General features: G+C 38.2%; 1 protein-coding gene across 1 annotated transcript; it reads left to right on the top strand.

The window, feature by feature from the left end:
• The first annotated feature begins 10,166 nt into the window (after window positions 1-10,166).
• Window positions 10,167-11,966, top strand: LOC107805544 (E3 ubiquitin-protein ligase RDUF2). The gene has a single exon (XM_016629601.2). It carries the CDS (start codon window positions 10,462-10,464, stop codon window positions 11,500-11,502), a length of 1,041 nt encoding a protein of 346 aa, XP_016485087.1. The 5' UTR covers window positions 10,167-10,461; the 3' UTR covers window positions 11,503-11,966.
• The last annotated feature ends 438 nt before the right edge of the window (window positions 11,967-12,404 follow it).

Here is a 12,404-nt window from a genome sequence, read left to right as displayed (position 1 = left end):
GTATGAAGGCTAAACTCTTTTTCTGGTATTGGAATTCCCGTGTTCTTACAAACTCCATCGTGTGAAGTTCGAACATGGAATGCTATTGATGTGGGGTATTCAAACTAGTAAAATTGATTCCCGATTGTCATAATGTGTTAGAACCCTTGTGTGTTAGTGATTCTCTATTTTTGACTTAATTATGTTTTACCCTTTTGGGAAGAAGATCTTGTATAAAATCAATGTGATTAAACACTTATTTCTCATATGATGAAACCTTATGAACTTACACTTGCTAAGGCCAAAGGTGCCAAATAATTGATTTGAAAGGGAACTCTTTTGTACAAACTATTATTGTTTTGGGAATCCGAAGTGTGGCATTGTGAATACACCTCCACCCATATACATTGGGATGAGGCAGCGGGGCCACTTTGTGTAGAGTTGTGGTATTGTGAATACACCTCCATCCGCATACATTGGGGTGAGGAGGAGGGGCCACTTTGTGTAGAGTTTGTGGTATTGTGAATACACCTCCACCCGCATACATTGGGGTGAGGCGGTAGGGACTCTTTGTGTAGAGTTTCTGGTATTGTAATTGCACCTCCACCCGCATATATTGGGGTGAGGCGGCAGGGCATCTTTGTGTAAAGGTAGTTGCAGAGGATTCCCGACTTAAAAATTTATAAATGTTATTGAAAGCTCTTAATAAATTTTTTATGGCTTTAACGACTATCTAAGCCTTTTATTGTTACTATGATTCATCATATTCATGTTATATTTCCAAATCCTTGCATAGGTGTTTGGTTTTCATACTAGTACTATTCGACATGTACTAATGTCCCTATTTTCGGGGCGCTGCATCTTTAATAGATGCAGGTGGTTCCACAACGGAAGGCATTGATCAGTGATAGCGGTACTCTCTCTTCCCTGTTGGCTTGGTGAGCCCCACTTCATTTCGGGGTCGTACATATTTTGTTTTATGTGTATTATGTTTTGAGGTATAGCCGGAGCCTTGTTGCTGGCACTATCATTGTACTCTTTTGTATCTATTAGAGGCTCCGTAGACATGGTGTGGGTTGTGTATTAGTATTGGGAAAGTTAAGATAGTAATGGCATATGTGTATTACATGTTCCACTTCAAACTATAAAAGTGTATGCATTTTGAGACTTTATAAATGAAGTAACTAATGGTGATGGAATTAGTGTTGTTCATGAACCCTCTTGGTGTTAATTAATGAAGTTTATCTTCTCTTTATTTATGGGTGAGTTGTGTAGAAGGCAATCTAGCAGGCTTGCTTGGCTGGGTTATTTCGGTTGAGTGCCGGTCGCGCTCCTCGAGGTCGGGGCGTGATAGTCGTTACAAATAAAGTACCGAGTATGTAAGGAGTTAAAACAGTATATAAAAGACATGAAAGAAACACAAAGTAAAGAACTAAACCTGTAAGTCTAAATAGCTCTGTGAATCATGAAACATTTATAATGTTATGCATATGCATATAAATGTCATATCATACATAGGTATATGCGTACATAACATCATCAAGCCTCTGAGGGCATCCTATCATATCATCTCGGCCTCTGTGGGCGAAATCATCAACGTATGCCAGCTGATCAGGTGATGGTGCGTATATAATGCCACAACCTTTCCCATACCCCATTTAAATATAATATACACGTATATAACGTCATCTAGTCATGGGTCAATATACAAGCATAAATGAGTGCAATGCATAAGAAGTAAGTCAATAAGATCTCTAGGGATGTCATAAGATCAATATGCCTTTGGTTAATATCACGAAATAAACTTTATCACTTATGTATTTTTTGAGACCCATGAACAAACGATATAATAATAGGACATATGGAAAATCAAGAACATAGGCAGCCCTAGTACTTCTTAAGAATATAGCCATTTTTAAAAGTTATGTGTTTGCTCGTTTTGTTGTATCATATGTGTAAGGCCCCGTAAAGTTTTTCCTAAAAACCCGGACTACTGTGATGCCAAAGTAGGCGTAGAGGTTAATAGTAGTAGAAATTCTTCGCGGTGAGCTTGCGAACCACGGTTCGGACTTTTTGGATTGAACAGTGCGCTGGGAATTGAAGGAAAATGTTGGGCAGAAGTATGCATTTCTGCGGCTGCAGAACCACTCTGCGGACCACAGACTGGTCGCAGAGTGGGGCAGATTTCTAGGGCATTTTTGATGCCCAATTTCGCAGCCATTATGCGACCGCATAACCATTTCGCGGGCCGCATTCTTATCGCATATCCCGCCTTGGAATTTTTTAGAGGGAGGTTCTGCGGTGCACTATGCACTATGCGACCACAGAACCGTTCTGTGGTGCATTATGCGACTGCGGAACAGGTCTGCGGGTCGCATAGTGACCGCGGAACAGGTCTGCGGGTCGCATAGTGACCGCAGACCAGGTCAGCTTCTTTCTAGCTCTGGCACCCATTTTTGCGGTCATTTCGCAAACCACATAACCATTATGCGGTCGCATATGCGACCGCAGAACCCGTTCCGGAGCTTCATTTTGGGGTTTTTAAACCCGACCCAATTCTGTTAAAACACACCGCATAGACCATTTTGAGCACATTTCTGATATTTTAGAGTGAGAGGGAGAGTTCTTAGAGTGAGGGAGAAATCTTTAACCATTATCCATCAATTATTGCTCAATCATTGAGGATTAACAAAGGGAGTCTTCACCCTAAAGGTAAGAATCTATGTCCTAGCTCTCAATTTCGAAATTTTTCAAAAATGGGGTAATTAGAGAGGCAATTATTGGGTGTGGCGGTTGTTGTCTTGCATGCATGTATCCTTGAAGTATATGGGAAGGTTTTGAGATAAAAATTATAGAGAGTGGGTTGGGAAAGGATGGAATCTTCCACAAAAAGGGGCTTAAAATATTGATGCACACCTAGTGTTTGATAATATGCTTAAATGAGCTACAACCATGCTCATCTTCCTAATTTTGGTCCAACTTGTTATATTTCTAAAATAGATTGAAGTTGCTAAGAATTCCGGATCATTTTAGAGTTTGAGAAGCTCAATTGAGGTATATTGGCTAAACCCCCTTCTTCTTAGAATTGAACCCCACGGTGTTCATGTAATTGAAGTAAGTCCTTGATCATTATAGAATTGGCAATTTCTATTATAGAATTGGCAATTTCTAATGTATTTGTGTTGAAGGATGTAAGTTCAATCTTTATTCTAAATGCTTCATCATGTTATCTTGTTATTTGAGGATGTGTTCAAAATGTGGAATATGTGCTAGCAATGTTAAGACTTCATTTCAAGATCAAAATAAAGGTTGTTATGCCAAACTGTATGAAAAGTCTCTATGTGCCTAAGACTCCCATATTGCCCATACGTGAATTTAACATCTTGAAGGGGAAGCCTTATTGTTGTTGATAATAATAATTTTGGAATGTGGAAAAGAACTTGAATTATGAAATACGGCCTAACGCCAAGAATAACTTTACAATTGGGGCCGCTCGTACCATTATATTGAAAATATGGGAAAGAAATATGAATTGAGATGACTGATTGAATATGGGTGATGTCTCAAATGATATGGCCTAGCCGATCGGGCCGAGATAGAACTCCGTGTAAGAACACGATGGTATTGTGGACGAAATTGTGAAAAAGGTTGATGTCTCATATGAGATGGCCTAGCCGATCGGGCCGTAATCGGACGCCATGCCACACACATGGTGGCACTGTGCTGGAAATTATAATAAAATTGTGGTAATATCTCAAATGAGATGGCCTAGCCGATCGGGACGAGATCGGACTCAGTGTAAGAATACAAAGGTATTGTGAATTGTGTAATATCGGTACTAAAGGTCACCCAACCTAATAATATGGAAATTGTCTTGAAAATGTATATGATCCTTAACTTGTTGTTATACTATTATTTGAAGCCCTTATTGAATTCTTGACTGTTTCTCTTGTATTATTATTCATTCTATTGAGCTGGTGTTTAGCTTTACATACTAGTGCTATTCGACGGTACTAACATCCCTTTTTGCCGAGGACGCTGCATCTTTAAATGGATGCAGGTGGTTACATAGCAAATATCGTTGATCACAGATAGTGCTGCATCCTCTTCTCAGCGGACTCAGTGAGCCCCATTTCATTCCGGGGTCATGTATTGTACTTTTTGTTTATATTATGGTCAATTTTTGAGGTATAGTCGGGGCCTTGTTGCCGACACCGTCCTTACTCTCTTTTGTATCTTTAGAGGCTCTGTAGACACTATGTGGGTTGTACATGGGTGTTGGGAATGTTAAACAAGTTATGTTGTGTTTGATCACTTGTTCCACTTGAACTATAAGAAATGTGTATTTTGAGACTTAAAGGCGCAATGACTAATGAAGCGATTTAGGATTGTATGAATGAGATTCCTACTGTATAATTAATGAAATCACGTCTTTTCTTGATCATGGGTTAATTGGGTAGAAAGTATCTAACATGCTTGCTCGGCCGGGTTCACTCGATTGAGCGTCGGTCGCGTTTTTCGAGGATGGGGCGTGACAATATGGATCATGCCAAAAGGAAAGAAGGGATAGCCTTAACATACCTTATATAAATCTTTCCAATTAAAATGCTAAACTCAGCTCACTGCACCTTAATCTACAACAATGATAGTGAAGCTATTGTCATGTTACGAATGACTCTCACATTTATATAACAAAGGTAACTTAATCTGTAAAAAAATAAATGGGCAGCATTTTTCCTGATTTTACTTCTCCTTCAAGCCTACTATAGGTGACACAACAACACAATACAATCAGCAACTCGAAAATAACCTAACTACAATTTGAGACCTTTAATATAACAAAACCCCCAAATATACCATAACACACCCAATTAACAAGTTATCAAGTAGCTTGAAACTGCAACGACGAGCGACCAGCCCACTACCCTACCACATGTGAAATTTATCCACGCCTTTTATCCTTCCAAACTCCATAAATCAGCAGCACAAGAGGCCAACACGAGTGGACTACAAAACAGTCCGCTAAAAGTGGAATAAATCGAACTCACGACTTCCGATCATCGTCCCGTAAATTCTAACTATTAGGAAATAAATTTATCAACCTTCCTTGATATTTAAAATCTTAAATACAGAAAGTAGGCATTTTCTTAACTCTCAAACTACATAGAAAAAGAGAGGCGGTATAATGATACTTACGTCGTAGGGATCGTTCTAATGTTATCGCTTCTTGATTTCGTACTCGGGATGTTAATCTTCTTTGAAACCCTTGTAAAGAGCTTAAGGATAGGTTTATGGGGGTTTTCTGTTCATGTTCTATGAAAAATGAAGAGAAAGACGACTTAAAACCTATATATATCAACTTTTAAAAAGTCAAAGAGGCCATTCTTCAGACGCTTATATCTTTTTATCCGAATATCGTATGAATGAACGGTTAACAGTGTTGGAAACTACATTACAAGACCTTCAATTTGGTGTATAATATGTTCCAAAAAGACCTCATATAATACACGAAATGTATTGCTCAAAAAGCTTCGATACAACGCAAATCCTTAGTCGGTTTTTCCGCAACTTAAATCCGATTTTTCCCAAACTTTATATGTTATACCCAAACATCATATATAGTCATATTATGACTTTACACTCATTTAAATCATGATTAACAAGTCTCATATTCATTATGCGTCACCTTGGGACGCACAGGGTGTAACAAATTCCAAGTATATTGGGAGAATATCGCAGCTACATTTGACCTAATTTTCAGCACATTTATGAATGTAACTTGTAATGACCTTTGCCAACTTTTGTTCCACAGCTCGCTTGACTTTAAAATGTAATACAAGACTATCATACGACTAAAATAATGCATAACATAACCTCCTTATCATGTTAAGCACTCTATTCTTATCCCAAGAGTACGTGTTATAATATTCCCAACTTGTCGACCTTCGACAAAACTTATTTTCTTCAGTTTGTTTAGCTTCAAAGTCTTTCAACCCTCTTGGTACTTGTTATCCATGATCTTAAAGATTTGTAACCGACAAGGTAACGTGATTAACTTACCTTATATACTTTTAAAAATGATCTTATTTCTGAGCTTACATCAATTGTCTTACGACGTACTCTTACGTACGAAAACATGGGGTGTAATACTAACCCTGCTTGCTAGGCAAGCCAACAACCAATATATAGAAATAAACATCAACAAAAAAATTTAAATAGTCTCAATTACGGAATAATATATAAATAACTGAAGTCAAAATAATGATACAATTGAAAACCATCTAAAAATCTGGTGTCATCGAGTACATGAGCTCTATAGAATAAGTAAATACAAAGTTTGAGCCAAATATAATACTGCCTGAAAGACTAAAGAATAATAACATGAAATAAGGAAAGGGACTTCAAGGCTGCAGATGGAACAACAGTGTTATCTCGAAATCTCAAACTAATCCGGATCCGGCTCACTTGCAGCTACCATGATCTGCAATACCTGGATCTGCACATGAAGTGTAAAGTGTAGTATGATTACAACCGACCACATATACTCAATAAATATCAAGCCTAACCTTGGGCTGAAAGCATTGACGAGCTTGGCAATGACCAATACTCATATCCAACAGTCAACATCAACAATAATAGCATAATAATAGCAAAAGGAAAGGCAAATCAATAATATCAGGTTCAATCCATATATCAGTCAAGGCATCGATTTTAATGACATCAAATATCAACTAACACGTGGAAAATACAAATTTATGCATGCATGATAAGTACTCGTGCCAAAATCAACAACAACACAGTTTAATAATTAAGCAAACACAAACTCAACACATACATAGTTCCTTGCACAAATACCCCTCTACTATACTCTCAACACGCCCGCGGTGCCTAGCTCAAAGCCCTTGAATCATCACACACACTCACACTCAGCATTGAAAGGGTGCCTAGCATAAGTCCCTCACTAAGAACATATCAAATGCATGCACTCACACAATTATACCTGACTCCGGAAGTGCGGATCCTAGCCTAAGTGTTGATCGGATCAAAAGTCAACGATCAATATCAGTCAGCCAAATATGAGGCCTGACGCAGCATCCCCTCACAATCAATATCAACACGGATCAATGGTCCAAAATCAATCATCAATCCGCTCAAGTCACAATATGCTTACAACTCATAGTGCCATGATCAATACCACGCAGAATAAGCCAACATAGCACAACTCATCTCAAACACGTGTCACACACACGAGAATACTAACAACATGTGAGATAATATATAAAGAATACACAGAGACAAATATATAATATGCAGATGTAATATCATGACTTCAAAATATGACTACGGCTAAGGCAAATAGCTCAACAAAGTAAAAATAGCTTTATCATATCTCATATAGATGAATAGAAGACCTATACATGATTTCTAACATGTATCATAGCTCACGTAGTCTACAAGTATAGAAAACACGACATCAAAGAAATCATGATATGAAAGCAAGGCATATAATAGCCTAGATTCTATCCGGATCATGAAAAATTATGTTGCGCGCATATGTGCTCGTCACCTCGTATATGCTTCACAAGCAAGCCTAGGCAAATACATACCTCAAAGCGCGAGAATCAATATTTCAAATATCTCTTGCCTCTCAAATCAGCCTCGAACGGGTCAAATCTAACAAAAAATAACTTAATAATGTCAAACAAGGCTATATGAACCAATATCAAATAATAAAACTTCGATCTTTATTCAATTCCCAAAAAGTCAACAATAGCCAACCCGAGTCCACATGGTCAAAACCTGAGTTAAGGGGTAGATCCCGACTACCCATAACCCCATGAGTCCAAATATGTGATTAGATTCCAAAATAGAGTCCAAAATCGACACTCAAATCCCAAAAATTCTTCCTTTTAATTTGTAGACAAAAACTCAAATTTTTTCTTCAACCCCCCAAATTTTCCTCCAAATTTTATATTTTGGGTGTTAATAATCCATGTAGATTCTTGAAATAATACCAAAAATATGTAGAAATCACTTACCCCAAAGCCTTGCGCGAAAATCTCTAGGCCAAAATCACCTCTCCCAAGTCTAGGGTTTAAAATATGAGATAATGAGCCAAAATCCCGAAATTACTCTCTATAACCCAGCTACAGGTGTCGCATTTGCGATCAGGGGTTCGCAAATGCGACCAAAGGCTGGAAAAAGTGAACATAACCACTGTGCAGTAGATGTCGCAAAAGCGACCCTTCATCGCAAAAGCGAACTACCCCTCGCAAAAGCAAAAGTTGCAATTGCGACACCAGCTTTGCATATTTGTAAAGCTGGCCTCCCCAGTCCAACATCGCAAATGCGATCAACAGTCTCCAAATTCGGACCTCGCAAATGCAAGCAAAACATCACAAATCGGTCTATAGCACCAGCAAAAATCCCAACTTTGAAGAATCAATCCGAAACTAATACGAAACTCACCCGAGCCCCTCAGGCCCCCATTCTAAACATCCACCCAAGTATATAAACCTCATAGGTACTCGCTCGTAAGCTCAAATAATCAAAATAACATCCACAACCAAGAATCAAGCATCAAAACTGATGATGCATGCCTTCAAGTGAACTTCAACAATTCACAACTAAGCGTCCGATTCATACCTAACCAACTCAGAATTCAATTAAACTTTGCACACAAGTTTCAAATGACAAAACGAACCTACTCCAAGTTCCAGAATAATAATCTGAACCCGATACCATCAAAGTCCAAGTTAAACTTGTGAACTTTCCAAACCTTCAAATTTTTAATTTACGATAAATAGAGTCAAAATATCTTAGGACCTCCAAATCCAAATCCAAACATACACCTAAGTTTAAAATCAGCACACGAACGTTTCGGAACCATCAAATCACCAATCTGAGGTTGTTTTCACAAAATTCAAACCTTAGTTAACTCTTACAACTTAAACTTCCAACAATAAAACTAAGAGCCTGTTTGGACATAAGAATTTTTTTATTTTTTAATAAAATTTTTTTACTTTTTTCGAAATCAGTGTTTGGCCTTAAAATTTCCAATTTTCACTTGAAGATGAATTTTACAATTTTTCAAAAATTTAAAAAATTCCAAAAAGCTGTTTTTCAAAATTTTCACTCAGATCACTCACAAAAATTCAAAAACAACTCAAAATTATATTCATGTCCAAACACAACTCTAATTTTCAAATACCATTTTCACTTGAAAAAAAAATTTACTTTTTTGGAATTTTACAATTCTTATGTCCAAACGCCCACTAAATATTCCAATTCACTCCAAAACCTTCCCAGAAAAAAACCAACCATCCCCGCAAGTCACAAAACGACAATCAAGCATACGGGAAGCATCAAATAGGAAAACGAGGCTCAAATACACAAAATAACCGGCCGGGTCGTTACCAAATCTGAGCTCATTTGGAGTAGATTTGGGTATTGAATCATGTGTTGAATTATATTGTTAAAATTCGAAGAACAAGTTTCTATTTTTGGGCAATTTACACTTCAGACTAAAAAAATCTTAAGTACATGTAAAAATTAGTTACACTTCCGTCCAATTAGGTATCAAGATTTTAAGTATAATTTTTTTCACTTCAAACTTAAAAAAGTCTTAAGTGCGTGCAAATATTAGCCGAATTTTAGACTAAAACAGTTTTAAGTGCATCTTAAGTTTGGAATTTTTTTAATTTCTGACTCACTAAGTCTGAAGTTGATCCTATAACTAATAAATTTGTATATTTTTATGTAATACGGGTATAACTTCAAGAGTGACCCAATAAGAAGTATATATGCGAATGAGATTGTTACACAAATAGCCGGCCAGATAAGCTGTTTATATTTTCTAGTCGTTACATATAAATCATACATTGATTATATACAGTATATATATTATATATGAATTTTACATGTATTATACATTTATCGATTATTTTTAATTTAAAAAATTAGGTGGACGGCTACGTAGGTAGGTTAATTCTTATATGCGAATCTCCGCAATTCTACGCTCCAATTAACTTCCAACCTTTACGCTCCATAACGAACCACTCAGTACTTGTCTCTGCTGGCACGTGTCACCAATTGTCAGGCTCCATTACCCGTTATATTCCAAGTCATCACCACTGCTCTTCATTTCCAACTTTACCCTCCACCCCAAAAAGTATACCCTCTCGCCTTCTCTTTATAATTGTCTCCATTTCCCAACAAATCTTATCTCGCATCTTGACTTCTCTATCTCTCTCTCGCTCTGTTGTACCTTAGTCGGAAATTCGTCCCACAGTATATGGAGTATAATTTTCAGTGGTTTAAGTTTGTTTATGAATTAGAGTTTCCTTGTGTATGAAAAAACTATTTTATCTTTGTGAATATCGTGTAAAGTTTGGATTTTAGGGATTCTTTTTGTTCAACTTTTCAGATCTGATATCGGAATTGGGAAATTTTTAAATTCTTGACTTGATCTTAGGAAGTAAGATGTCGATGTCGTCGAATTATTGGTGCTATAGATGCAATAGATTTATTACAGTACGGAACCAAGATTCAATCACATGCCTCAACTGCAACAGTGGGTTCGTCGAAGAAGTGGTCGAGACTCCCAACAGATTCTCACTGTCCGCTTCTCGACGGCGTCGTTTCCCTGCAGTGGCTTCTGATTCAAGTTCAATTCTTCAGAGGAGCAGGAGAAATGGTGGTGATAGGTCACCCTTTAACCCTGTCATCGTCCTCAGAAGTCCTTCCCGTGGCGGTGGTGATGGTGGTGGAGGGGCTGCAGGAGCATTTGAGCTGTATTACGGAGATGGATCTGGGTCGGGTTTCAGGCCCTTGCCCGCAAGTATGTCGGAGTTTCTACTTGGATCGGGCTTCGATAGGCTTCTGGATCAGTTAGCACAGATTGATGTTGGAAGAATTGAAAATCCACCAGCTTCGAAAGCTGCAATCGAGTCAATGGCAACCATTGAGATTGTTCCTTCACATGTGGATGTAGAATCTCACTGTGCTGTTTGTATGGAGTCCTTCGAGCTGGGAACTGAGGCTCGCGAAATGCCCTGTAAGCATTTATATCATTCCGATTGTATTCTACCATGGCTGTCGCTGCGGAATTCTTGCCCTGTTTGTAGACAGGAATTGCCCACCGAGAGTGGTGGAGATTCAAATGAGCAAAATAGAAATGTAGGAAATGATGATGAAGCTGTTGGTTTAACAATATGGAGATTGCCAGGAGGTGGATTTGCGGTTGGGAGGTTTGGGAGGAGGGTGGGTGGGGAACGAGAGATGCCTGTTGTATATACAGAGATGGATGGAGGGTTCAATAGCAATGGGGTTCCGAGAAGGATTTCATGGGGTTCTGGAGGAGGGAGAGTGTCGCAGCAAAATGGGGGTTTGAGGAGACTATTTTGCAGTTTCTTTTCGTGTTTTGGGGGGGCTGCTTCATCCAGCTCCGAGACCTCTGGTTCAGATTCGAGGATAAATCGTAACACAAGTGGTTCATTGTCATCTGTTTTCATCTCTACATGAAGAAGGCGTAGGGACTGGGATTTAGAAACTAACACTGAAGCTTGAAGATGGTAAATTTTGTAGAGATAGCGAAAGAGAATTCTAGTGGATGACAAGTTTATCATCCGTGTAAATAACTGCCTAATGCAGAACTGTTGTCTTCATTGTTGGGCTTAGCAATTGTATGATGGAGATTTCTGCAAATGAATCGGAGAAGCTAATGCAGGAGAAGATGAAATTTGGAAGATTAGAGTTAGCATTCGCTCGTGGGCAGAAGGTACACGGACTCACGTACGACAGTGCCTTTGAACTTAGGAATGCCTGCAGGCAGTGTTTTCTTTTTAATTCAATCTTTTCTCTTTTGGCTTCAAGTTTAGGTAGCTTGTAGTTTGTATTCCTGTTAATTCGATCATGCTTGCTCTTAAAAGTATTTCATTGTTCAATTGCAACCTATGAAGCTTATATGAAGTCTGAGCTTTCTTGTCTCCTTGGGCTTTCTTCCTTTGCATGGACATATCAGTTACATCACATATTAGGACGTATTGAGGTTTGCCTTGTTACATGAATTTGATATGCGATCAAATTGTTCAACGAATCTTGGGAAAAACTTTATTACTACCTGAAGACCACATTATCTTCGGGTTGTAATACCATTGAATTTGAAATATGGCCTTGTTTCCAACTTTCGTGAGCTGTTTATGTAGAGGATGGGCTTATGTCCTTGGTCCTATGGCGCGCTCTTAAAAGTTTAAGAGGCTAATGGACAAATTAAGTTATCCTGTAAAACATGCATCATGGGGTTGACGAACCGAGGTTCCAGTTGAAAATACAACTGTCACCATTGAAACATAAAAATAGTGCTAGGAGATCAGTGCAGTCAATTATGTCTCTCCTAGAAGTTGGTTAGCTGCCTCTCATTTTGT

This window comes from Nicotiana tabacum, chromosome 13 (assembly GCF_000715075.1).
Source record: "Nicotiana tabacum cultivar K326 chromosome 13, ASM71507v2, whole genome shotgun sequence".
NCBI classification, from domain to species: domain Eukaryota; kingdom Viridiplantae; phylum Streptophyta; class Magnoliopsida; order Solanales; family Solanaceae; genus Nicotiana; species Nicotiana tabacum.
Note: the sequence above shows the minus strand (reverse complement) of the source record. Positions and strands in the feature narration are given on the sequence as shown.